Source organism: Staurois parvus, unplaced genomic scaffold (genome assembly GCF_062004578.1).
Source record: "Staurois parvus isolate SC_StPar_1 unplaced genomic scaffold, SC_StPar_1.0 ptg000188l, whole genome shotgun sequence".
Taxonomy (NCBI): Eukaryota; Metazoa; Chordata; class Amphibia; order Anura; family Ranidae; genus Staurois; species Staurois parvus.
Window position 1 is genome coordinate 751150 of NW_028317984.1, and position 27857 is coordinate 779006.

The window sequence follows — 27857 nt, forward strand, 5'->3', positions numbered from 1 at the left end:
GCCGGCTTGGAATTCTTCTTATTTTCATCCTACTTCTTCTTCTTCATCCTCATCCTCATCCTCAGAAGAAGAAGAGGATGAGGATGAAGAAGAAGAAGAAGAAGTAGGATGAAAATAAGAAGAATTCCAAGCCGGCAAAAAGTGTATCTGCAGAGCTCCGCTAAGTGTATCTGCAGAGCTCCGCTATTTCTGACAGTTCTCTGACATTCACTCCATACAGCGGTTGAAACATTGTATCTATCTGCTTCCACAAATAGATACAATGTTTCAACCGCTGTATGGAGTGAATGTCAGAGAACTGTCAGAAATAGCGGAGCTCTGCAGATACACTTAGCGGAGCTCTGCAGATACACTTTTTGCCGGCTTGGAATTCTTATTTTCATCCTACTTCTTCTTCTTCTTCTTCATCCTCATCCTCTTCTTCTTCTTCTGAGGATGAGGATGAAGAAGAAGAAGAAGAAGTAGGATGAAAATAAGAAGAATTCCAAGCCGGCAAAAAGTGTATCTGCAGAGCTCCTCTAAGTGTATCTGCAGAATAGAGGAGCTCTGCAGATACACTTTTTGCCGGCTTGGAATTCTTCTTATTTTCATCCTACTTCTTCTTCCTCTTCATCCTCATCCTCTTCTTCTTCTTCTGAGGATGAGGATGAGGATGAAGAAGAAGAAGAAGTAGGATGAAAATAAGAAGAATTCCAAGCCGGCAAAAAGTGTATCTGCAGAGCTCCTCTAAGTGTATCTGCAGAGCTCCGCTAAGTGTATCTGCAGAGCTCAGCGGTTGAAACATTGTATCTATTTGTTTCCATTTATGGAAACAAATAGATACAATGTTTCAACCGCTGTATGGAGTGAATGTCAGAGAACTGTCAGAAATAGGCTATTTCTGACAGTTCTCTGACATTCACTCCTCAACCGCTGTATGGAGTATTGAATGTCAGAGAACTGTCAGAAATAGCCTATTTCTGACAGTTCTCTGACATTCACTCCATACAGCGGTTGAAACATTGTATCTATTTGTTTCCATAAATGGAAACAAATAGATACAATGTTTCAACCGCTGTATGGAGTGAATGTCAGAGAACTGTCAGAAATAGCGGAGCTCTGCAGATACACTTAGCGGAGCTCTGCAGATACACTTTTTGCCGGCTTGGAATTCTTCTTATTTTCATCCTACTTCTTCTTCTTCTTCTTCATCCTCATCCTCTTCTTCTTCTTCTGAGGATGAGGATGAGGATGATGAAGAAGAAGAAGAAGAAGAAGAAGTAGGATGAAAATAAGAAGAATTCCAAGCCGGCAAAAAGTGTATCTGCAGAGCTCCTCTAAGTGTATCTGCAGAATAGAGGAGCTCTGCAGATACACTTTTTGCCGGCTTGGAATTCTTCTTATTTTCATCCTACTTCTTCTTCTTCTTCTTCTTCTTCATCCTCATCCTCAGAAGAAGAAGAAGAGGATGAGGATGAAGAAGAAGAAGAAGAAGTAGGATGAAAAGAAGAAGAAGAATGAAAAGAAGAAGAAGAAGAATGAAAAGAAGAATGAGAAGAATGAAAAGATTCTTCTTCTTCTTCTTTTCATTCTTCTTTTCATTCTTCTTCTTCTTTTCATTCTTCTTCTTCTTTTCATTCTTCTTTTCATTCTTCTCATTCTTCTTTTCATTCTTCTCATTCTTCTTCTCATTCTTCTTTTCATTCTTCTTCTCATTCTTCTTTTCATTCTTCTTCTTTTCATTCTTCTTTTCATTCTTCTCATTCTTCTTTTCATTCTTCTTTTCATTCTGCTTCTCATTCTTCTTTTCATTCTTCTTCTTTTCATTCTTCTTTTCATTCATTCTACTTCTTCTTTTCATTCTTCTTCTTCTTCTTTTCATTCTTCTCATTCTTCTTTTCATTCTTCTCATTCTTCTTCTCATTCTTCTTTTCATTCTTCTTCTTCTTTTCATTCTTCTCATTCTTCTTTTCATTCTTCTTTTCATTCTTCTTCTCATTCTTCTTCTTCTTTTCATTCTTCTTTTCATTCTTCTTTTCATGAAGAAGAAAAGAAGAATGAGAAGAATGAAAAGAAGAATGAAAAGAAGAAGAAGAAGAATGAAAAGAAGAATGAGAAGAAGAATGAAAAGAAGAATGAAAAGAAGAATGAGAAGAATGAAAAGAAGAATGAAAAGAAGAAGAACAAGAATGAAAAGAAGAAGAAGAATGAAAAGAAGAAGAAGAAGAATGAAAAGAAGAAGAAGAAGAATGAAAAGAAGAATGAAAAGAAGAAGAAGAAGAATGAAAAGAAGAATGAAATGAAGAATGAGAAGAATGAAAAGATTCTTCTTCTTTTCATTCTTCTTTTCATTCTTCTTCTTCTTCTTTTCATTCTTCTTCTTTTCATTCTTCTCATTCTTCTTTTCATTCTTCTCATTCTTCTTTTCATTCTTCTTCTTCTTTTCATTCTTCTCATTCTTCTTTTCATTCTTCTTCTCATTCTTCTTTTCATTCTTCTTTTCATTCTTCTTTTCATTCTTCTTTTCATTCTTCTTCTCATTCTTCTTTTCATGAAGAAGAAAAGAAGAATGAGAAGAATGAAAAGAAGAATGAAAAGAAGAATGAGAAGAATGAAAAGAAGAATGAGAAGAATGAAAAGAAGAATGAAAAGAAGAAGAAGAAGAATGAAAAGAAGAAGAATGAAAAGAAGAATGAAAAGAAGAAGAAGAATGAAAAGAAGAAGAAGAAGAATGAAAAGAAGAATGAAAAGAAGAAGAAGAATGAAAAGAAGAAGAAGAAGAATGAAAAGAAGAATGAGAAGAATGAAAAGAAGAAGAAGAAGAATGAAAAGAAGAATGAAAAGAATGAAAAGAAGAATGAAAAGAAGAAGAAGAATGAAAAGAAGAAGAAGAAGAATGAAAAGAAGAAGAAGAATGAAAAGAAGAAGAAGAATGAAAAGAAGAATGAAAAGAAGAATGAGAAGAATGAAAAGATTCTTCTTCTTCTTCTTTTCATTCTTCTTTTCATTCTTCTTCTTCTTTTCATTCTTCTTCTTCTTCTTTTCATTCTTCTTCTCATTCTTCTTCTCATTCTTCTTTTCATTCTTCTTTTCATTCTTCTTCTCATTCTTCTTTTCATTCTTCTTCTTCTTTTCATTCTTCTTTTCATTCTTCTCATTCTTCTTTTCATTCTTCTTCTCATTCTTCTTTTCATGAAGAAGAAAAGAAGAATGAGAAGAATGAAAAGAAGAATGAAAAGAAGAAGAAGAATGAAAAGAAGAAGAAGAATGAAAAGAAGAATGAGAAGAAGAATGAAAAGAAGAATGAGAAGAATGAAAAGAAGAATGAAAAGAAGAAGTATTCCAGTACAGCAAAAAGTGTATCTGCAGAGAGCTCCGCTATTTCTGACATTTCCGAATAAAAACATCTGTATCCTAAATGGAAACAAATAGATACAATGTTTCAACCGCTGTACATGTGAAGGAACTGTCAGAGAACTGTCAGAAATAGCGGAACTCTCTGCAGGGACACTTTTGCCGGCTGATCGGGAAAAATCCGATTCGCGCAGCCGAATTATGCAAATATTCGGATTCCACGCGAATCGAATTTTTCCTGAAATTCGAAACGAATTCCACTTCGCCTGGTTCGATTCGCTCATCTCTAGCTATAACATAAAGAGGCTAAATGGTTAGCACTTCCACCTGGCAGTACTAGGGTTGCTGGTTCGAATCCCAACCATGGCACCACCTGCCTGGAGTTTGCATGTTCTCCCTGTGTCTGCGTGGGTTTCCTCCGGGTACTCCGGTTTCCTCCCACACTCCAAAGACATGCTGGTAGGTGAATTGGCTGCTGTCTAAATTGGCCCTAGTATGTGTATGTATGACTGAGTTAGGGACCTTAGATCATGCCCCTTGGGGGTTAGGGACTGATGTGAATGTACAATATATATATATGTAAAGCGCTTCGTAAATTGACGGTGCTATATAAGTACCTGAAATAAATAAATAAAGCAGGTTATCAGAGAAAGGAGAGTTCTAATTATTATGGGTTACTGAAGTTTGCATGGTTAAAGCGGAGTTCCAGTCACACTGTAAAAAAATAAAAGTCAGCAGTTACAAAAAGTGTAGCTGCTGACTTTTAAAATATAGCCACTCACCTACCTGTCTCTCATTTCTGCTGTGTCCTCCCTGCAGCCCATTTTACCAGCTGTCTGGTGTTCTTGGCGCCAGCAAAAATTGGATGGAAAAAAATGAAATATACATAGGAAGATGGTTCATATGGTGGCACACCTGCGAGTATGATCCTGAGCCATGCTGCCTACGTCCATAGACACAGACAGCATGGCTCAGTCCCTCCAACCCCTCCCTCATCACAGGATTTGAGTGACAGCAGCAGGAGTCAATGGCTATCGGTGACTAAGCAAAGCCTGCAAGAGTGGGGAGAGAAGAAAGATAGCTGCTGTAGACGGCCACAGCTCTGGATCAAGTGAGGATTGAGGGATGAGGGAACCATAATGATACCTAAACATTTTTTACCTTATTGCAGGGAATGCATTAAGATAAAAAATGTTTAGACTTTCAAACCACTTTAAAGAGTGTCCAAACCCAAAAACTAAAATGTAATATTTAGCAGTTTACCAGATTTAGTGGCTTTATTAGTTTTTAATTTTTGAGCTAGGAATATCTTCAGCAAGTATAAGGGAGTACCTATTGATTTTACCTGAAATGCAATGTCTTTGTTACTTCTTGTAAGAAGTAGTGGGACACCGAAATGAAAAATCTGGGCCGAAGTGGAAACTGAAAATTCAGGATGCACTTGGTCGAAAACCGAAACGGACAGTTTTTTGAAAAAATATATTTTTTACATATAATTGTATTATATTTCACTTTTTAATTAATATCATGAATTTAAATTAATATGAATTTAAAAAACACAATCCAGTAACGTAAAATAACTTTTATTCAGAGTAACAAACAAAAATTGGATGGAAAATAAAATGAAATATATATAAAATTAAAAAACTTATATAGAGGCGTTTTTGCATTGAAATCAATGGGACACGATTTTACATTGAACTCGATGGGACATGATTTTGTATTGAAGTCGATGGGACACAATTTTGCATTGCAGTCAATGGGACGGAAGTTTGGATTGACATCAATGGGACACGATTTTGAATTGAAGTCAATGGGACACGATTTTTCATTGAAGTCAATTATCATTATTAGCACTTTTTTTATCTATCGCTAAACTGCTGATATATTGGTGTAGCACTAGTAAGAAGACACAAAGAACTTACAGTATCTCTATTGTATAAATTGCTGTTCCCATTATTCCTCCAAGTAATGGCGATGAGTACAGGCAGACATGTTTGATGTCCAACAAGTCATCAAAGCATACGGCACACACATCCATAGGTAGTCCATGTGAAGGGTGGATGTATAGCCATGCATCCACCCTTCACATTAACTACCTATGGATGTCTGTTCTGTATGCTTTGATGGTACAGTGGCACCATACCTAATCCAGGGATGAAGAGAAAACTAGCACATTCACTTTAAATCCAGTTTTATTACAGTGCATTTATGATATTACAAGCTCATAAGATGCTGTATTTCTTTTGCAACGTGTTACTGTATATGCTACACCCTTATTTAGGGTGTAGGATGTAACATGCTGCAAATGGGCCACCCCACCCGCAAACTATCCCCCTCCCTGTGACAGTGTGTGGTGCTCATTCTCCCCTGCCACTGTCACTTTTGAAATTGTGCAGAACTTTGCAGACTCTTGTGAATAAAAAATAATAAATGCACATTTTTTTTTCCTGCAAAAATATGTAGATGTATTATTTTTTTTAAATGTGTTCTGTGGCCTTTAATGGTGTGGTTGTATAGAGCTGTCCGTTAGGCAAAATGGGATAGGTCAACTACGGCCATTAAGCCATTCCTGTGCATTTTTAGACCGCCAATGTCTGTACTGTGCTCACCCCCCCCCCCCCCCCCCCCCCCAACCATGTCTGATTAGAGGTGAGCTTCATGCTGCAAGTTGCCAGCATCACTGTGCCCCTGCAACTCCATTCATACATAGAGAAGGATGTCATGGATGCAGAAAAGTCCATCTAGCTGCAGGGAAAGTGTACAGTGGTAAGTTGCATCTCCAATATAACACTGATATTCTTGAAACATGTTTTTTTTTGCTAACTATTCAAAATCCTATACAATGTTATTATTACTGATAAAAGTATTAGAATCTACTACCTTTTTTCTTCTCTTTTTTGTCTGTAGTTCCTTCGCCTTTAGACTGAAACATTGAGGCTGTATTTTTCTTTTCTGATTTTAAAGGCTTTGAACTGGAGTCAGAATCTTTATCACTGCCTGTTGTACCTAGAAAATAAGACATTATAGACTGTTAAGGGTTCATACAGTACAATAATTAGGTTTATGGCTATATTTAATAAAAGAATACTTAATATGCTGCGCTGATGTTTAATAACAGTCTGCAGCCTCAAATTCTGTTTTTCCACTGAACATAGATATGTTAAACAGTCATATCCTAGGAACGTGCAGGTCTCTATGCACAGATGTCCCTAGGGCCTACTCCTATCATGGAACGACAGTTTATGTAGTCTTGTGTTACAAAATGGAATGATGTGTTTTAATGTATGTCTGTGCAAGCTTTGTGTGCTTAAGGATGGATGGATTGAGGATTTGTTTTCCACATATTCCCCTATGTATGCTCATATGAAAATGCAGATCAATATTCAAAAACAGAACAAGGGGCACATGGGCACACAGTTTAATTTATATCCTCTGAGCTTTCATTTAGCCCTGATTGCGAGGTTTTGTCATATATCAGCATTGCTCATATGTTATCAAATGCATAAGTTTTTCGCATAATACATTTCACAGCAGCCAGATGAATCCAAAATGCCCCGTGGCAGATGTTAACCGAATTAAGTCCATACAATCCAGCGCTATAAGCGAACACTCCTCTATTCAACAGTGACATCAGACTGGAACCGGAAGTGCCAATCCATCATCTTTGAAAATAGAAGTTTGTACCTATCTGCCAACATTAGCAATACTGGTCTAAAGAAATGATTTTTAGTGGGATTTTCTGCACTATTTGGTTTTTCTTCTTCCTACATGTCCTTGTGCTACCTACCATATGGAAGTGATCTGCCTGGAATACTGGATATTTTGAACAAATCCACCTAACCCTCTGTCTTAGGGGGCAAGTCTGGTAAAGTGTTCTGTGCATGGGGGAAGGATGATATTGATGAGAAGGCGCAAACGGTTTGCACAAATTCGAGCACTAATTAACCATTTGCCCTCCGGAAGATATTACCCCCGTCATGATCTGGTAATTTTTTGCTATTCTGCGGTGCGCTATTTCAACTGATAATAGTCCATGCAATTCTGTACCAAAATAAAATTTATGTCCTTTTTTTACACAAATAGAGCGTTCTTTTGGTGGTATTTGATCACCTCTGGGTTTTTCATTCTTTTGTGCTATAAACAAAAAAAGCCTGTAAAATGTTGAAAAAAATTATATTTTCTAATTAATCTGTTATAAAAATTAACCAATAAACTAATATGTTGTCATAAATTTAGGCCAAAATGTATTTTGCTACATGTTTTTGGTAAAAAAAATCCCAATAAGTGTATATTAATTGTTTTGTGTGAAAGTTATAGCATCTACAAACTAAGGTATAGATACTGGAATTTATGCAGCTTATACTTTCTGACTGCCTATCACATTTCTTGAGGTGCTAAAATGCCAGGGCAGTACAAACACCCCCAAATGACTTTTCAGAAAGTAGACACCCTAAGCTATTTTCTGGGAGGCATGTTGAGTCCACGGAAATTTTTTTTTTCCCCACAAGTTGTCATTTAAACGGTATATTGCTCACACATGCGATGGCTATATTTGGAATTACACCCCAAAATACATTCTTCTACTTCTACCGAGTATGGGGATACCAAATGTGTGAGACTTTTTGGAATTCTAGTCACATACAGGAGCCCGAAATCCAATGGCCCCTTTGAAAGCCTGATGGTGCATAAATTCCTCATTTCACTTCCTCACTACCTATCACAGTTTCAGAGGCTCTTAAATTACAGGATAGCACAAAACCCCCCCCCCCAAATGACCCCTTTTTGGAAAGTAGACACCCCAGACTATTTGCTGAGAGGCATGTTGAGTCAATGAATTACTTTTTTTTACCACAAGTTTTTGGAAAATGACAATTTGGTTTTTTTTACACAAAGTTGTCACTTAAATTATATATTACGCACACATGCCATGGGTATATGTGGAATTACACCCTAAAATACAATCTGCTACTATTACTGAATATGGGGATACCACACAAGACTTTTTGTGAGCCTAGCCACATACAGGAGCATGAAATCCAAAGACCACTTTGAAAGCCTGAAGGTGCATAACTTCCTCATTTCACTTCCTCACTACCTATGACAGTTTCGGAGGCCCGAATAGTTTGGGGTATCTTCTTTCCAAAAAGATGTCATTGGGAAAGGGGGGGGTGTATTTTGTGCCCAGCGTTAGAAGCTTATGCCACACATCACTCACTCCTCTAACCACTTGAAGACCAAACCTTTTCTGACACTTTGTTCACATGAAAAACGTTCTAAAATGGTGGGTGTTGCAATTTTGTATGTCACACAGTGCTTGTGCAGCGATTTTTCAAATGCAAATATTTTGAAAAAAAAATACACTTTTTTGAATTTCAGTACACGAACACACTAATTGTTTGGTAAAATATTGACCAATGGTAAAATATTGACCAAGTGGCCACTTGTTTGGTAAAATATAAAAGATGATGTTATGCCAAGTAAGTACATACCAAACATGACATGCTTTAAAACTGCGCATGCCCCGTGCAACTGTGACCAACTACATACATTTTTAATATCCATAGGCGACACTTTAAAAGCCATTACAAGCTGCCACTTTAGATTTGCCCAGGAGGTCTAGTGCTAGAATGATTGCCCTCAATCTGACGTTCGTGGCAATACCACACATACACTGTCCCTTTAATTTTTTTTTTAATCACTTTTACAATTATTACAGGGAATATCACCTATGATAGCTATAGGCAGTGACAGGTACTCTTTTTTGAGAAATCTGGGGTGTACATTACCTAATCTAACCAAGATCAGTGTGATCAGATGCTCTTCCAGTTTAAAAATGGTGCTGTTTATAAGTGATGAAATGCTCATAGCTTCCAGTTTCTTTCCGGACTCCAATCTGCTCTATGGTCAGCTGACGGAAACGCCGGCTGCATTCTCAAGTTCCCTGATGGGACGGGACAGCCCAAGAAAGCTGTGGAAGGTAATTAGCCACTAGGATTGCTTTTACATGAAAGCCAACTGCTGGCTGAAAAAAAATGATACCAGGATGATGCCTGCAGCTGCAGGCATCATCCTGGTATAACCACTCAAAGTCCAGTGATGTACCAGTACCTCAATGGCCTTGTTGGACATATATGTTATGTTCATTTTTTTATGCAGCCTGTGGGCTGAATGAAAAAAAGAGAAGAAATCTATGCCAGAAATAATGTGTGGTATACCCACCATTAGAATATACTGCACTGCATCCACCCACTTCTAATGTTGGGCATACATGAAATGTTATTTTTTTGTTTAGCCCTTGGGCTGAATGAAATAAAAAGAACCTAACAGATTCCTCTCTTCACATCGATCAATGTGGATGAAGAAATCTCTGCCAAAATTAGTTTTTTTTAAATTTATGCTGAAGCATAGGAGCGATCCACCCACTGACCACCCCAGGCTCCCATGCTTGAGCATATATGTTCTTTTTTTTTAACTGCAGATGAGAAATCTCATCCAGCAGCACTGCACACACTAATGTATATTCTTTGAGCACACCCTGTTGCTGTCAGAATAAACAGATTGGTGCTGCAGCTGAATGCTCTTTTGCAAAGAAAAGCTGTGCCAAAAAATATGAAAAAAATATACATGCCAAAGCATAGGAGCGATCCACCCACTGGCCACCCCAGGCCTCAATGTTTAAGCATATATGTTCTTTTTTTTTAACTGTGGATTGAAAATCTCATCCAGCAGCGCTGTACACACTGGCATATTCTGAGAGCACAGCCTGTTGCTGTCAAAATAAACAGATTGGTACTGCAGCTGCATGTCGTTCCTGCAAAGAAAACTACAACGGTTAACAGTTAAACAGTTTCCATAGAACAGTAACACAATAAAACAACGTTTTTATTGAAAGCTGTGCCAAGAAATATTATAAATTATAAATGCTGAAGCATAGGAGCAATCCACTCACTGGCTATCCCAGGCCCCCGTGCTTGAGCATATATGATCTTTTTTAACTGCGGATGGAAAAATCTCATCCAGCAGCACTGCACACACTGACGTATATTCTGAGAGCAAGATCCTGTTGATATCAGAATAAACAGATCGGTGCTGCAGCTGACTGGCATTCCTGCAAAGAAAACAACAATAGTTAACAATAAAACATTAGAACAGTAACTCAATAAAGCGACAACTATTTTTGCTTTTTTACTTTTATATTTTTTTACTTTTTTTTGTTTGTTTTTTTAAACTTAAACATTCCAGATTTTAGGGTCTATAATTAGGGACCAATACAACTGCAACTTTTTAGTAATGCCCATGTTGAAGGTTAGGCCAAAAAAACTAAAATCGAAACTGTAATAGGTTTCCTTGCAAATGGTCTGGCAAGGTTTGAATTTAGGTTGGCGGTGATAAATTGTTGTGCGTATAAATTGCTTTGGTTCACAATCTGTGAAAAACTGCTCCAAAAAATCAAGGGGAGTAGTTCAATTTGCTGTTTCCATCTGAATTCTGGGTTTGGCAGTGAATGGGGGAAGTACAGGTGCTGCAGAATTTGTGGGCTGCCAATCAAGATTTGAAAGCACATCTGGAATGACACTATGGGCTCTACAGGCCTGTGTTCGTATTCTTGGTGGCTGCAGGACACTACTTGTGCTAGCAACCGCACCAGCTTGTACTGCACTTATGGGACGTGCCACATTACCAAGTGATACTGCAGTGCTGGTATGTAAAAGACCAGGATGTACTAGGCTGCTGGTGCTCGCCAGTTCACCAAAAAGGTAGAGCAGCTCTAGTACTGGCACTCTGCTGCATAGGAGAATCATCATGCAATTGTAACACCTCAGCAACCTGGGAATGGGGTCGGGTGCGCCTGACTATCACGTACCTGGTGTTAGAGGCCAATGGAGAGAGGGCTTCCCTTGAGGCTAAGTTCCAGACTCCCCTGAGAGTGGGACAGCAGGAGTTAGGCCCAAAGTGGCACAGGTCGCCTATAGGAGTGCTCGTTGGTGGTCCACCCAGGAGCACAGCTGATGCACTGAGATGGGATCTGCAGACAGGTGGTGCCTGTGCGAGGTATGCAAGCCTTCTGGGAAGCAGAGGATCAAAGGATAGCCAGTTCAAAGCCGAGGTCAGGTAACAGGTCTGGAAATCAGAGCAGTCAGATGGGATAGCTGAGGTCATACACAGAGGAGCAAGAGAGAATATCCGTTAGCCAAGCCGAGGTCAGATCAGGGGTTAAGCAGAGAAGACAGGTCCAGAAGCAAGCCGAGTCGGTATCAAGAAATCACAGATCACAATAACACAGGAACAAGGTACTGGGAAGCCAGAGATCCATCAGCACTTGAGAGTAGGGCAGGGCTTCCTTATAAAGGCCGTTTGGTGCCAAATTTGAGCTGATGTGAACCTCTGCAGCCATCCAAGGTACTGGCAGGGGTGCCAGGTCTCCTAACACCTCTGCCGACAGAGCCCTGACAGTGCCTCCCCAAAAGGGCAGCCTCCGGATACCTACTTGGGCCATCTTGTCTGGATATTTGGAGTAAAACTCTTGGAGAAGTCTAGGGCATGTACGGTGTCCTTTGGTTCCCAGGAGCTTTCTTCAGGAGGATACCCCTTCCATTTGATCAAGAATTGAATTTGCCTTCCCCGTTTCCTGCAGTCCAGGATTTATTCTACCTCGTATTCTGCTTCCTCCCAAACTGTTATTGGCGGCGGAGGTGGTTCCACTCTTCCTGGAAACGGGTCATAAACCGCTGGCTTGAGCAGAGAGACATGGAAGACTGGATGAATCCTATATGATTCGGGAAGAGATAGCTCATATGCTATTGGATTGATTTCTCGTTTGATCTGAAAGGGACCAACGTATCTTGGTCCCAGCTTCCGTGATGGGCAATAAAGTTTCAGGTTGGCTGTACACAACCAACTTTGTCTCCGACCATCAGAGAAGGATTTCCCCTCCGTTTCCTGTCATAGTATTTTTTTTATAATAGTCTGTTTGCAATCTTTGTATGGACTCTTGGAGAGCTCAATAGTTGTCCAGTATCCTGCTAACTCTGTCCTGTACTGCAGGTACCGAGGTTTCGAGTATGGTATCCGGCAGGCAGGAAGGGTGGAATCCGTAATTAGCCCAAAATGGTGACTGATTCATAGTTGAATGGACGAAATTGTTGTAAGCAAATTCTGTTAATGGGAGTAGGGATGTCCAGTCATCCTGGGAAAAGGTGGAGAAACATCATAGATATTGCTCTAACGTTTGGTTCGTTCGTTCAGTTTGGCCATTACTTTGAGGGTGGTAAGCAGATGATAGGCAGAGTTCCACTTTCAGGGTTTTGCACAAGGCTCTCCAAAATCTGGAGGTAAATTGCACTCCTCGGTCTGAAACAATATTACTGGGCAGTCGGTGTAGCCTAACGATTTCCTTGATGAAGGCATGTGCTGTCTCAGGCGCAGACGGAGTACCTATCATTGGCAAAAAGTGGGCAATTTTGGATAGCCGATCTATCACCACTAGGATGGTAGCAAACCCCTCAGAGGGCAGCAAGTCCACAATAAAGTCCATTGCAATCATTTCCCAGGGGCGATTAGGAATGGACAGGGGCCTCAGCAACCCCCATACCTTGGTTTTGTCTCCCTTGCTGCGTAGGCACACTGTGCAGGATTTTACGTAGGCTCTGCAGTCTTGACTTAAGTTGGGCCACCAAAAGGATCACTGGATCAGTTCCATTGTTTTTCAGGCTCCGAAGTGACCAGCAAGTTGATGGTCGTGGAATATCTTGAAAACTTGGGATCTTACGTCCTGGGGTACAAAGATCTTATCCTGGTGCCAAAGAAAGCCATCCTACCTCCTTAACAAGTCCTGTTTGGATTCGCTGCACCATGCAGAGGCCTGTTGAGCCGAAAACTTCAGACTGGGCTGGATTAACAAAAATTTTGGGCAGACAGGATGGTATTGGGGGGCGAAGGTTCAACTGAATCCGAGAACATACAGGATAGAGCATCTGCCTTCCCATTTTTTGATCCTGGGAAGTAGGTAATATGAAAATTGAACCTGGAGAAATATAAGGCCCATCTAGCTTTCCGCGGTCTTAGGCGCTTGGCTGATCTTAAATATTCCAGATTCTTATGATCTGTGAAGATCATGATTGGGTGACTAGCTCCTTCCAAAAGCTACCTCCATTCTTCGAAAGCCGTTTTGATCGCCAGAAGTTCCCTGTCGCCTACGTCATAGTGCCTTTCAGCTTGGCTTAGTTTCCTGGAGCAAAAGGCTACCGGATGGAGCACAGCTTTTGGGCTTTGGCGTTGCGAGAGCACGGCTCCTGTGGCCACCTCCGATGCCTCCAGGATGAAGGGAAGTGTTGGTTCTGGGTGTTGTAATACAGGAGCAGATGTAAATTGCTTTTTTAATTGCTCAAAGGCTATTTGTGCTTCCTGGCCCCAGAGAAAACGTGTATGCTGGCGAGTGAGCTGGGTAATAGGGGCAATAATGGTTGAAAAGCCCTTGATAAACTTCCGATAGAAGTTGGCAAAGCCCACAAATCTTTGGACCCCTTTCTTGTCAGTAGGTGCAGGCCAATCCAAGATGGAGATTTTCTAAGGATCCATGGAGATTCCTTCAGTGGAGATTATGAGCCCAAGAAACTGGATGGACTGCTTCTCATACTCGCACTTTTACGCCTTAGCGTACAGGCCATGCGTCTTCAGCATAGTCAGTACCCTCTTAAAATGGTCTCGGTGGAGTTCCAATGAGTTGCAGAAAATCAAGATGTCGTCCAGGTAGACGATCAAGAAGAGATCGAGATATTCCCTGAAGATGTCATTGACGAAGTGTTGAAATGTCGCAGGGGTATTGCATAATCCAAATGGCATCACTAGGTGGTCAAAGTGCCAAAAGCGCATCCTAAAAGCGGTCTTCCACTAATCGCCTTCCCTAATACGAACTAAATTGTAGGCCCCTCATAAATCTAGTTTCGTGAACACTCAGGCTGTCCGAAACCTCTGAAATAACTCGGAAATGAGAGGGAGTGGGTACTGATTCTTAATGGTGATCTTGTTGAGTTCCCTATAGTTGATGCAGGGACATGGAGACTGATCTTTTTTCTCAACAAAGAAAATACCTGCCCCGGCAGGTGAGGAAGAAGGACGGATGAACCCCTTGGCGAGGTTCCTGTTGATATATTGCCGTAGGGCTTCCAGTTCTAGTTTGGACAATGCGAAGATTTGCCCAAACAGCACCCGAGTTGGTATCAGGAAATCACAGATCACAATAGCACAGGAACAGGAGCAAGGTACTGGGAAGCCAGAGATCAACCAGCACCTGAGAGTAGGGCAGGGCTTCCTTATGAAGGCTGTTTTAAGCCAAATGTAAACTTCTGCGGCCATGCAAGGTACTGGCAGGGGTGCCATGTCTCCTAACCTCTCTGCCGAGGACAGAGCCCTGACACTGACCTTAGTTGCTGCTCTCTTCAGGTTCATATTCTGAGCCTGATTCTGTCAGTGAGGCTTCCCCTTCACTCTCATCTGACACACTCAGAATCCTGTAGGCCTCTTCACTGGTGTACCTTTCATTGGACATTTTGGACACTAAATTTATACATATCTAGTGCGACTCATGGGAAAAAAGAGCACCTGGCTGTCAAGGACTGCTTGAACCGCAACAAAAGAAAACTATCTGCTAGTGCTAGCAGAGATCAGGCCTGATCTTGCTAACCCTACAGTTTTGTGTGCAAAGTATCAAAATACAGTGATCTACTGACACTGCACTTGCTGGTAGGGAAGGGGGCATTAAGCATAGGGGACAAACACAGGTGCTGGCAGGTGTCTGGGCTGATCCTGCTAGCGCTGTGTTTTTGAGGACACTATACTATTGTGAACGTTGATATAGTTCTGATCTAATCAAAGATATTGATTTGTTCAGACACTGTGCTAGCAATGGAGGTATATTGCATATGTGAGCATGTTCCTGGAAATCAAAGGGTTAAATGTGATGAATGATGTAGTGGTGGGCAATATGACACTATCTGGGAGGGATGCTAACTCACGCTAATGCTATCTGAAGTCGCCTGTGACACTAATACAGTGATCAGTAAAAAAAATCTGTACACTGTAATAATGACACTGGTGACAGGGCAGTGAAAGGGTTAACTGGGGGCGGGGTGATTAGGGGTTAAATGTGACCTAGCTGTGCTTTTACTGTCTCAGTGTGCTGCTTGGACTCACGTGGATCTGCTTTCTTCTCTCTCTGGAATGGAATGTGCTCTAGAGAGAGAAGATTGCATCATTTCTTCTCCCTGTGTAATGTAAACACAGGCACAGGAAGACCTCTTGGTCCAGGCCAAACATTATTGTGATCAGTGCTGTACCGGTGAACACGGTGGGAGCGCAGATCACGTAAATATATGTGATTTTGCACAGGGATTCCACCTTGCAGCAGTAAAACTGCTATAAGGTGGAGTTTAACTAGTTAATGTGAGCACAAATATATTTAATTAATAATTGGTGTGAGCATATTTCACTATTGTTTTGTTTTTGTTTCGTATAAAAAAAAAATAGTTTGAGGAGACTGGCAAGATTTAGAGGAGCATCTTTGGAGCACCAAATGTGTGATTGCAAATCTGTGTTTTCGATAAGGATACACGTAGTAGGGGAACGGAGAATGCTTACAGGCACGCAGTGTTAATTGGCATGCTATCACACACACATGTGAGAATATTTTGAGAGAATATTTTCTACGTGATTTGAGGGTAGTACACTATATGAGTTTTTTCTTTTTGGGAACGTGTGTGTGGATGTATGAAGAAAACAACTAGAGAAGACAGGGAGAGAGTTCGGAGAATAAAAGCTGTATTGGAACCATTCATTTGTATATGGGTCAATAAATCTGGAAAGAGCCTGGAATAATGATCATACATCAGCATACCTTTCTTTTTACTTTTGTCTTTTTTCTCGCCGTTTGCTTGGAATAGGCTTCCAGTATCTTTCTTCTTACTTTTGACTTCATTATTTTTTGTTTCAAGGTCACTTTTAGTTCCTTGGATAAAAGAAGGAGAGTTTCATCTATCAAAATAAAACTTGCATTACAGTAGTGTTCCAAAGATTCCAACACCAATTTCAGAGTCCATCTTCATTTTCCCTAGTTCATATCAAAGGCAAGAAACTTGAAAGCTGCTCATAAAAAAGTTCTTATGCTGTTCATATTACGTTTTCCTTCTATTGTTATAACTTTTGTTATTGTTTTATTTTAATCATATGGAAAAATTGTAACCTATAATACAACTGTCAAAGAAGTAAAGGGGATGCCATTGTTGGACTCTACAAATGCTAGTTTTCTGGCTGTGTCTGGTTTTAATACTTTTGAGCCAGGAACACAAAGCAAGCATGTTGCAAGCGAGCGTCAAAAATATGTCAGAATTCCTTCTCAATGTTTGTTCCAGGTCATTGACTCATAGTATTGAAGCCAGATCAGCAGCATGATAACCAGGAAAAAAATAGTCTCAGAATGAGAGGTCAGCAGTGGCAGCTGCTTTATTTCACTCATGACATGGTCATATTGATAAGATGGATAACATTCAATTTTGATAATGTAAGCTGGATAGGCTGGATCTGTGGACGCCAGTAGAGGGCACCAAAATCAGCTGATCAATTGCTGGGGAAATAACCTAGTTGGATAATTTGTCATGGTGTCTGGTAATTGTTCTTTTTTTTACAGAGATAAGCCACACAGCTTGTCCATTACTTTATTCCCTTCCACACAACCCATTCTTGGGTAATCCAAGTGAACATGTTTTTGTGGCAGTCTGAAGCAAAATTTTGACCAGACTTATCATACTTGCATATCCGACCACCACTAATGTCCCGCTAATATCCTTGAGCAATTTTAATACATTTACATAAATATTTATATGGATTCACATAAGCATACATTATAGCAGAACCATGATGATATTTGATGAGAAACAGTGGCCAAGAGGATTAGCATTTCGTCTTTTTAAAGATGAATTAATAATTAACACTGAATATGCCCTCTAGTTAAATTCAAGAGAGAAGATTTTAGGAGCCAAATTTTGAATTTGAATGTGGTCTAATTGGTGGTGACCATGGGGATAAATCCTTTACCTTAAACCATGCAGTCAGTGCTAGATGTATAAGAGGGCAAAAGGGGAAACTGCCCTGAGCCCCCTAACAGAAGGGGCCTCCCTCTATACAAAAATAATATAAAATGATATCAACCCCTTGATGCCGACGTAACAGAAATACGTGGTCTCGCAGAACTGGGCTTTTTTCCATGGGGCTTCACATTTCCATGCCTGGCTTTGTACTGGGAGCGCGCCGCACGGGGTCGTTTTGGGGGGTGGGGGCATTTTATGCCCAGCATTAGAAGTTTATGCCACACATCACTCACTCTTCTAACCACTTGAAGACCAAGCCTTTTCTGACACTTTTTGTTCACATGAAAAAAATCTGTATTTTTTGCTAGGAAATTAATTTAAACATTATATATTTTTTTAAAGCAAACACCTCAGTGAATAAAATGGTGGATACTGCAATTTTTTATGTCACATAGTACTTGTGCAGCGATTTTTCAAATGCAATTTTTTTTAAAAAAAATACACTTTTTTTACTTTTATTGCACAAAAACACAAAATATTGCCCAATTATTTAGTAAAATATAAAAGATGATGGTATGCCGAATAAATAGATACCAAACATGACATGCTTTAAAACTGTGCATGCTCCATGCAATGGCGACAAAGTACATACGTTTTTAATATCCATAGGCAACATTTTAAAAGCCTTTACAAGCTACCATTTTAGATTTACAGAGGAGATCTAGCATTAGAATTACTGCCCTTGATCTGACATTCTGGCCAACGCTGTGTTTTTGGGGACGCTATACTAATGTGAACGCTGGTATAGTGCTGATCTGATCAAAGATATTGATCTGTTCAGACACTATACTAGCAACGGAGGTTTATTGTGTATGAGCGTCTTCCTGGCAATCAAGGGGTTAAATGTGATTACTGGTGTACTGAAGGGCAATCTGACGCTATCTGGGAGGGGCATGAAAACCACGGGAGAGCATATACATGATTTTGTGCACCCGTGCAGCAGTATTTCTGCTATAGGGCAGCCAGGAAGTGGTTAAAGAAGCAGTTTGCGTTACTACTCTGCATTACTTTAACTGACAATTGCGCAGTCATGCACCCAAAACCCAAAATAATATTTTGGACTTTTTGCTTCAAAAAAGGCCTGATTTCTTTCTTAGATACACAGAATATAATTGGATACTAACATATATAGGTAAAGCTGATCCAGGGAATATCTGATTGCCTCTCGGGGATCAGGAAGGAATTTTTTTCCCTGCAGGAGCAAATTGGATCATGCCTTGCTGGGGGTTTTTTGCCTTCCTCTGGATCAACTATGGGTTACAACTTTTTTTTTGGTTGAATTGGATGGATTTTTGTCTTTTTTCAGCCAAACTAACTATGTAACTGTGTAAATGAAATTTCTCTCCTTTTTCCCCCACAAATTGAGCTTTCTTTCGGTGGTATTTGATTGCTTGTGCATTTTTAATTTTTTGTGCTATAAGTAAAAAGTCCGACAATTTTGAGAAAAAAAACAATATTTTGGACTTTTTGCTATTAAACATGTCCAGTAAAAAAATGTAAAAATCAAATGTCTTTGCTAACAAAAATCCCAATACGTGTAAATTAATTGGTTTACGTGAAAGTTATAGCATTTGCAAATGGCAGTATAGATACTGGAATTTTTTTTTTATACTAATAATGGCAACGATCAGCAACTTATGGAGGGACTGCGGCGGACATTCTGACAGTGGGGGGAACTGACTTGGTGTCAGTGACATCCCCAGTGACACCATTACCTGGGTCATGAACTGCTTTTACTGACCATACACTAATGCAAATGTATAAAGCAGTGAATCTGACATTCATACAACATTCACTGCAGGTGAATCTACTAAGTTAATGCGTTTTAAAAGAGTGATTGATGAGCTACAAGAGTTTTTAGTGAAAGTCAAATCGAATGCTTTAAAAAAAATGTCCCGTAAAAATATTGTTAGAACTAGGATCTTTTGAACAGGATCTTAACAGTTTTACACATTATTGTTTTCTATATGCATTTTTATAGGGCAAGCAAAAATGTCCTTTTTCCTCAAGGAGTTATTTTAGGCTAAACGCTTTTTGACTTCTGAGAGATTTAAAATACATTGTTGTGGAGTCTTGGATAAAGGCAGAATGGGTCTGTTTTTATGTTTAGGTTGCACTATCTGTGCTAGCATTGGCCCCATTGGGCAACAACTGCCTTCAAGTGCATCATGCTTTGTAAAGTGACAGGCAAGTACACATGTTTGACCAATTGTGCCATCCCCCTGGATTACTGAAGGAGCATTAAAGTGGTTGAAAAGGCATTCTATGTATGAAAGTAAAAAACCTTCTGTGTGTAGCAGCCCCTCGAGCCCCCAAAACACTTACCTAAACCCCATCATGATCCAGCGATGTGCACGAAAGCCTTGGCTCTCCAAGTCTCTCCCTCCTGATTGCCTGAAACAGCAGTTGGAGCCTTTGGCTCCTGCTGCTGTCAATCACAGCCAATGATCCAATGAGGAGAGAGAGGGCGCTGGGTAGGGCCACGACTGTGTGTGAATGAACACAACAGCAGCAGCTGGGGAGTGAGTTTGCCTACGTGCCCTCATAACAAGTTGCTTGCTCTGGGGGCTCTTGGCAGGAGGAAGGTGCCAGGAGTGCCAGTGGGGGACCCAAGAGGAGAAGGATCAATACCATTGCACAGAGCAGGTAAGTATAACATGTTTGTTGATATTTATTTTTTTTAATATCACTTTAAGCGCCAGGCTTCTGCCAAGGCTTACTTGTGAATAAGCCATCTCTGCTGGTATGCATTACTTTCTAATCAAAAATATTGTAGCTTGTTGCTTGGTCAAGTGTACTTTCTGACTAGAACAAATCATGGCCAAGTATTCTCTATTAGGTATTGTTTTTCTTGCCTCACTGTGTAAACATTATTATTTTGTTTATTTGTAAATTCATTATTTAACAAATATCAGGACAAATGTACATGAGATAGCAATTCAAGACTTGTGATTTCAGAGCAATGGGGTTGATTTACTAAAGACAAACAGACTGTGCACTTTGCCAGTGCACTTGCACTCTGCAAGGGCAGTTGTTTCAGCACTTTGAAAATGAGGGGAAGCTTCACTTTGCAAAGAATACCCAATTACATGCAAGGAAAATTAAAAAAAAACAGCATTTTTGCTTTCACATGATTGGATGATGGAAGTCAGCAGAGCTTTCCCTCCTCCTGAGCAACTACACAAGAACAAGTGCACAATCTATTTGCATTTAGCAAATCATCCCCAGTGTGTCATGAAAATAAATTGCATAGAAATATAGACATAGATCAAAATCATTAGTCTGACATCATGGCTTTGAAAAGAGCAATGTGAAAAATTATTAGTGTAATATAAGTTCAACACTCACACTCATAATTGTATTCACTTATAAATATAACTTTGCATTGTGATGTTTTTCTCACCAACCTTTAGTCTTTTTCGGTTTGTTGTTTTCTGATTCTGATTTATTTACTTCCTTCTTTTTTACCTTTTTGACAATCTTTTCGTCCTCTGAATCCTTCTCTGACTCTAAATTAAATTACAAATGAAGAGCAAATTAGCCTTTTTGCAGTAATTATACTTTTATGTTATACCAAAATACAGTATGCAGAGCATACACTGCTGATCACTAGGTCTTGGTGCAGTACTACAGATCCTGTATTTTGTTGTAATTCTTCCTTTATCCTTAAAGCGTTTTGTAAAGGTTCTCTTTAAAATAAAAAACCTGTCATACTTACCTGCTCTGTGCAATGGTTTTACACACAGCAGCCTCCTCTTCTTGGGTCCCCCACTGGTGCTCTTGGCTGTTGGCTGTTCCCCACTGCCGAGTGCCCCCAGAGCAAGCCGCTTGCTCTCGGGGCACTTGTGTGTGTTCACTCCTGAGCTGCCTCTGTGTATCTATGATATTCCCTCCTCACTGGCTGTGGTTGACAGCAACGGAAGCCAATGCATAGAAAGTCAGGGCCTGGACTGAGCGAAGTATAAGGGAGGGCCAGCATGACTGGGGCGTGCAGACGAGGCAGAGAGTGTAATTTGGGTGGAGTATAGGCAAGGAAAAGGGGATGGGGGGTGGTTACTTACTTGATTGGTGTAGGCAGCATTGTGGGTGGTCTTGCAGGTTTTGAATTGGGGGGTTGTGTCTTGTCGGAGTCAGTCAGAGCTTGTGCCATCACGGAGGTGGTTTCTTCTTCTCTTGCTGGTACCTGCGGCGGAAAAAAGCTAGGCCATGAGTGACTTGGACGGGATGCTATCCCAATTGCGGGCGGCAGCTGAAGCCAATGGCTCAGGGTGGTTAAGGGAGAGGCTGTCAGACATGCTGCAAGGTCCTGGGCCCGCGTCACCGGGCCCTTCTACTGGGCGCACACGTGCTCGGCGATCTGTGCCTCCGGTGCGCTTTAGCCCAGAGGTGACAGCTCGGGTTCTGCGCCGTTCTGGGAGCCCCTTAGGGGACCCTCCAGCTCCGCTGGTGAAGCGTCGGCCTGCTTCTCCGGGGAGGGCTGGGAGGAATCCTCGTCGCTGGCGGACCCCTGGCAGGAGCACATCTACTACCACCCGCTCCCCAGCCAACTCACCATTTATTCTGGACCATGCGGCTGGCCCTGCAGGCTCCGGGCCTAAAGCGGTGGCAGCCCGGCGTGGGAGGAGTGGCGGGCGGCCTTCGGAAGGGCCTGGGTCAGCGTCCCCAAGGAGCAGAGGATCGGGCTCTCCGGAATCACGGCGGGCCCAGGAGGGTGCCGCCTCGTCACAGGCCGGGACCACGAGGTCGGGGCCATCTTTAAGTGCGGATCGAGCACGAAGTGGGCGGGGCTTAGCGGCTCGGAGCTCTGAGCCGGCAGCCGGTGATGACATGGCCCCTGTGTTCGGCTCGGGCTTTGGAGCCGGGGATCCACATCTCCCTCACCGGCCTGCGGCTGCTGGGCTCCCCTCTGCCGCCCGGAGGGCCTCCCTGAAGTTGGCGGTGCGGAGCGCGAGGTGGGCGGGGCCTGATGATGTCACTCCCGGGCGCCATCTGGGCTCGGGAGCTGGGAGGAGACCTTCCTCCGGAAATCAGCCTGCGGCTGCTGGGCGTGTCTCGGTGGCCCAGCGAGCCTCTTGATGGGAGGCGGGGGGTGCTGAGGTCACCCCTGTGCGCCGCATTGCTCCAGGAGCAGGAGAAGGCCCCCTGTCAGTTGGGGCTTCGGCTGCGTCCCAGCGAGCCCAGCGTGGGAGGAATGATCCGGCGGCTCTGGGCTCTGGTGCGGTGGATGCTGCCAGCCGTTCAGTGTGCCGATTGGGCCCAGGAGCTGGTGAAGAGCCTGGAGCGAGGCCTGGTGCGGCCTGGGATCCGGTGGATGCGGAGAGGAGATCCGGAGGGGAGCTCAGCGGTTCCGAGGAAGATGCGGTCCCTTCATCCCTGCCTGGATCTGGATTGGCGGCTGTGGGTCCCAGCGAACGACTGCAGCCTGGTGAGTTGAATTCAGGGGCTGTTTCTTTGTCTTCTTTAGTTTCTCTGTTTGAGGGGTTTCGGGACCGGGGGAGTGGCGTTTCTGTTTTGGCGGAGAGGGGGTTTGGGGCTGCAGGGCTTAACGTGGGGTCTTTGGGGGGTTCCCCGGGGGCTGATGGTGTTGTCGGTATGATGTTGTCCGGTTTCAGGGAAGTGTTGGCTCGTTGTGAGGCGGGGTTGGTCGCTAGGACTTCGGCGCCACCTTTGACTGCTTGGTCGGGGATGCAAGATGCGGCATCAGGGAGCGGTGTCGGCACCGGGGGGTGGTAGATACGGAGCTGCTGGGGTCCCCCCGCAGGTGATTACGGTGGCTGGGCCGCAGGTCTCTGGAGTCGCGGCCGCAGTGCGATCGGCAGTGGTGGGTTCTGTTAACTCTGGTTCTGAGGCTCTGAGGGGGGAAGCGGCGGCGGATCACGTTGGGGTTGATGGCAGAGATAAAGGGGTTACGGGGTGTGATGGTGTTCGTTTGGCAGACGCTGCGAAATGCAAGGTTTATGTGTGCTTCGAGGGGCCCTTGGGGGCTCATCTGAAGCCAGAGGTGAAGGAGCGCATTTGGGGGGGCGAGTATGTGGAAATATTTTCTTTATTGCCGTTGGAGAAATTCAACTTAGATAAAGTTCGGCCAGATGAGAGTAAGAGGGAGGAGGAAGAAAAGCGGCGATATCGTTTGATTCCCCGCTCGTTCTCTAATTGGCTTCAGGCGTTTGCCATTTTGGCATGCGTTATTGGAGAGAAGTCGCCTGAGCATTGTTCCCCACTTTTTTGTTACTTGGATGCCATAGGGGAAGCTCAGAGGGTTTATGGGGGCATCGCGTGATTACGTTATGACGAGCAGTTTCGTCAGCGTATGGCGGTTAGGCCATCTTTGCGGTGGGACCATAAAGATATCGGGCTGTGGATGAAGCTCATGACTTCCGTGAGGACCACGGCTCATCCCTTTCAGGGGGGGGCCGGAAGTGCAGCTACGGTTGCGCAGCCGGCCGTGCTTAGAAAGGGCTACTGCTGGCAGTTTAATGAGGGATCGTGCAGGTTTGGATCCGGCTGCCGATTCCGTCATGAGTGCTCGGGTTGTGGGGGGGCCCATCCATTGTCCCGGTGTTTCAAGCAAGGAAGGGAGAGAGGTGGTGACACTGGAAAAAGGGAAGTCGCCAGTGAGGGTAGGAAGGATGTTGCCGTTTTAAAAGCGGTACCCTGATCAGGCGGCGGCGACCCGGTTGCGGCGGGGTTTTTCGGAAGGTTTTTTGATCCCCTGTCTATTGGCGGTAGTTCCTCCAGCGGCGGATAATTTGAGGTCGGCGCGGTTGCATCCAGAGGTTATCAGGGCAAAAATTGACAAGGAGGTGTCCTTGGGCCGCATGGCTGGTCCGTTTGTGGACCCCCCTATGCCTAATTTGGTAATTTCGCCGCTGGGTGTTGTTCCCAAGAAAGAGCCTAATAAATATAGACTCATTCATCACCTGTCTCATCCGCGGGGGGGTTCGGTCAATGATGCTATTGACCCAGGTTTGTGTTCTGTTTCCTACACTTCTTTTGACGCGGCGATTTCATGGGTGCGGCGGTTTGGTCGGGGTGCCCTGTTGGCAAAAACTGATATTGAGGCGGCGTTTCGCCTTTTGCCGGTGCATCCTAGTTGTCTCCGATTGCTGGGTTGCAAATGGGAGGGGTGCATATTTGTTGATCGTTGCTTGCCTATGGGCTGCGCCATTTCTTGTTCTCTATTTGAGACTTTTAGTTCTTTTCTTGAATGGGCGGTTAGGGATGTTTCTGGGCTCGCATCTGTCATCCATTATTTGGATGATTTTTTGTGTATTGGCCCTCCGGGTAGTTCCATCTGTGCGTCGTTACTGAGCACGGTGGAACATGTGTTTGAGCATTTTGGCGTTCCTTTGGCTTCGGATAAGACGGTGGGTTCGACAACGGAATTGTGTTTTTTGGGAATTATTGTCGATACGGAGGCCATGGAATGTCGTTTGCCTCAGGATAAATTGGAGGAGCTCCGGGGGTTGGTGAGTTCGGTGGGTCAGTGTATGAAGATTCGGCTTCGGGAATTGCAGTCGTTACTAGGCAAGTTAAATTTCGCTTGTCGCATCATGCCCATGGGGCGTATATTTTCCAGGCGTTTGGCGGCTGCCACGGCTGGTGTGGCGGCCCCGCATCACAGGGTTCGGCTGCGAGGTGAGCTACGGGATGATTTGGGGGTATGGAGGTCGTTTCTCGATTCCTATAATGGAAGCCCTTATCCCTATGACTATGTGCAATGCACGAAATGCGTCAGGGGGGCAACAGCAACTGGACATCTAACCACAGCATACCCTGAATACATGTGCCCTTTTGGAGGTTAGATGACCCTGATGGTGATACCTGGTAGCGGTTTCTGGTGACCTTTTCTGTGGAGCTGGGATAGTGACTCGTATGGTAACCTGACCCGAGATCTGATGACCTTTCTATAACCTGATGACGCAGGATTTACTATTGTGCATTCTAAACGCACATCTGGTGAGTGCGTTTTTTACCCATTCGTGTGGCTTGCACCTGTTGTCACTCCCGGATCAGGACGTCCACACACTTTGGAATTGTGATCTCTGATTGATCCACACGATTATTTTGAACTATATATCACGATTAATCACCTCAAGGTGATATCACCTATCCACATTTATTTGAAATTGCATGGCAGTATGTTTATCAATATGTATTACTATTTAGCGCTGCACCAACTTATTTGAACATATATACTGTTGGAGGTTTTCTTTTGGTTGCCTTTCGGTGTATCAGCTGCTTATTTATTTGAATACATATACATATATGTGTGTATGTATGTGTGTATATATGTATCTACATATATATATATATATATATACTCTTTGTTGTTCTTTTGGTAGCGCTCACTAAAATCTCTTCTATTATAATGGAAGATCACTTTGGTTGGATGGGGTCGTGTCCAATTTTGATTTGGAACTCTTTACGGATGCGGCGGGCTCGGCCGGTTTTGGGGCCTATTTTCAGGGTCAGTGGTGTGCGGGTTTGTGGCCTTTGCAATGGCGGGAGGTGGGTCTGTTGCGCAATCTGACCTTACTGGAGCTTTTCCCAATCGTTTTAGCTGTTTCTTTGTGGGGTGCTGTTTTCCGGAATAAACGGATTCGTTTTCATTGTGATAATTTGAGCGTGGTTCATGCCATTAACTGTGTTTCGGCCACGTCTAGGCCGGTGGTTCGTATGTTGCAGCGGTTGGTTTTGGACTGTTTAAGTCTCAATTGTTTTATTTCGGCTGTACATGTTCCGGGCGTGGATAACTCAGTTGCTGATGCTCTATCTTGTTTTCAGTGGGACAGATTCCGTTGGTTGGCACCAGAAGCGGAGCAACGCGGTATCGATTGTCCGTATCACTTGTGGAGCATTGCCTTGCCTCTTCAGCGGCCTTGATTCAGACATCAGTTTGCGCGTCCACTTGGGTTTTCTATGAGAAGGTGTGGCAGGAATGGCTGGAGCTGGTGAGTAAGGTGGGGGGTGGTTTAGGGGTTGATGATGCCCTATGCCTCCTGCTTTATTTCATCGGTAGGAATTTTGAAAGGGGTGTTTCCGCAACTTTGATGTCTCGCAAGCTGGCGGGGTTGGCTTTTCATTTAAAACTGGCGGGGGGTCGTGACGTGACGAAGGATTTCCTTGTTCGGCAGGCTATGCGGGGGTACAGAAAAGGCCGTTCCATCCCTGATTCTAGACGGCCGGTTTCTTTTGAGGTTCTTCAAGTGGTGGTTGGCCAGTTGGATCGTATTTGTTCCTCGTTGTATGAGGCGATTTTGTTCCGAGCGGCTTTTGTGCTGGCATTTTTTGGGGCCTTTCGGGTTGGGGAGTTGGTTAGTTGGACTAAGTGGGGCGAGGGTGGTTTGGCCGTAGATGAGGTGGTCTTGCTGGGTAGTGGGTTGCGTATTTTTCTGCGCAAGTCAAAAACGGACCGTTTGGGTCGGGGTACCTGGGTGGAATTGGCTCAGATCCTGAGTTCTCGGATTTGTCCGGTACGGGCGGTTAGGGAATTTCTCGAGGTGAGACCTGACCTTCCTGGGGTTTTCTTTTTGCATACGAATGGGATGGCTCTGTCTCGATTCCAATTTGGGGCAGTGTTTAAACGGTGTTTGCAGTCTGCCGGGTTGGGTGTGGAACATTACTCGTCTCATTCGTTTCGCATTGGGGCAGCTACGGAGGCCGCCCGCTGGGGGTTAGGTGATCAAGTGGTTCGTCGGATTGGGCGTTGGGATTCGGATAGGTTCAAGTTATATGTGCGTCCTCAGCTCTTGTGATAAAAAAAGAAAAAAAGAAAAAAGAGGTTTTGGTGTTGTGTGTTGGTCTCTGTGGTACTTGTATTTTGTTAACTTTGTGTTTTTTGTTTGTTTTGTGGGGGCCTTTGTGGTGAAGGTTCTACCTCCTCCCTTCTTTTGTGTGTTTCTTTGCAGGTTCCGAAGGCTGCTTGGTTTGGATCTTGGGCCATTCATATGTTTTTTGGGGGGCTAAGAGGGCGGATGTTCGTCCAGAGGGTCGGCAACTGGGATTTGAGAGGGGGGAGGCGAGGCTTCGTTGGCTTGGAGTGCCGGGAATGTTGTGGTCCAGGGTGGTCCCGGAAATTCATCACTATGCCCGTTTGGACCGGCCTCCAGATGTTTTGGTATTGCATGTGGGGGGTAATGATCTCGGGTTGCGCTCCATGCGGGAGGTTATCCGGGATATCAAGTTTGATTTTTTGCAGATTCGGTCTTTTTTCCCGGACACAGTGCTGATATGGTCGGACATAGTGGCCCGTGCTTATTGGCGTATGGCCCGTTCCGTCGCAAAAATTAATAGGGCTCGGGTTAAGGTGAATAAGGAGGTGGCGCGTTTTGTGGTGAGGAATGGTGGCCTAGCAGTCCGTCATAGGGAGCTGGAGGA

At 43.2% G+C, this 27857-nt stretch overlaps 1 protein-coding gene across 1 annotated transcript in view; it reads right to left on the reverse strand.

Annotated features, from left to right (window-relative positions):
• The window catches only part of LOC149462011 (tubby-related protein 1-like), a 104394-nt gene that overhangs the window by 39897 nt on the left and 36640 nt on the right, over window positions 1-27857 (reverse strand). The window contains exons 4-6 of the mRNA XM_089677586.1: window positions 20885-20986; window positions 16229-16339; window positions 6217-6342 (exon numbers count right to left, since the gene is read on the reverse strand). Of these exons, the coding sequence (XP_089533712.1) occupies window positions 6217-6342; window positions 16229-16339; window positions 20885-20986 (339 nt within the window). The remainder of the gene's footprint in view (window positions 1-6216; window positions 6343-16228; window positions 16340-20884; window positions 20987-27857) is intronic.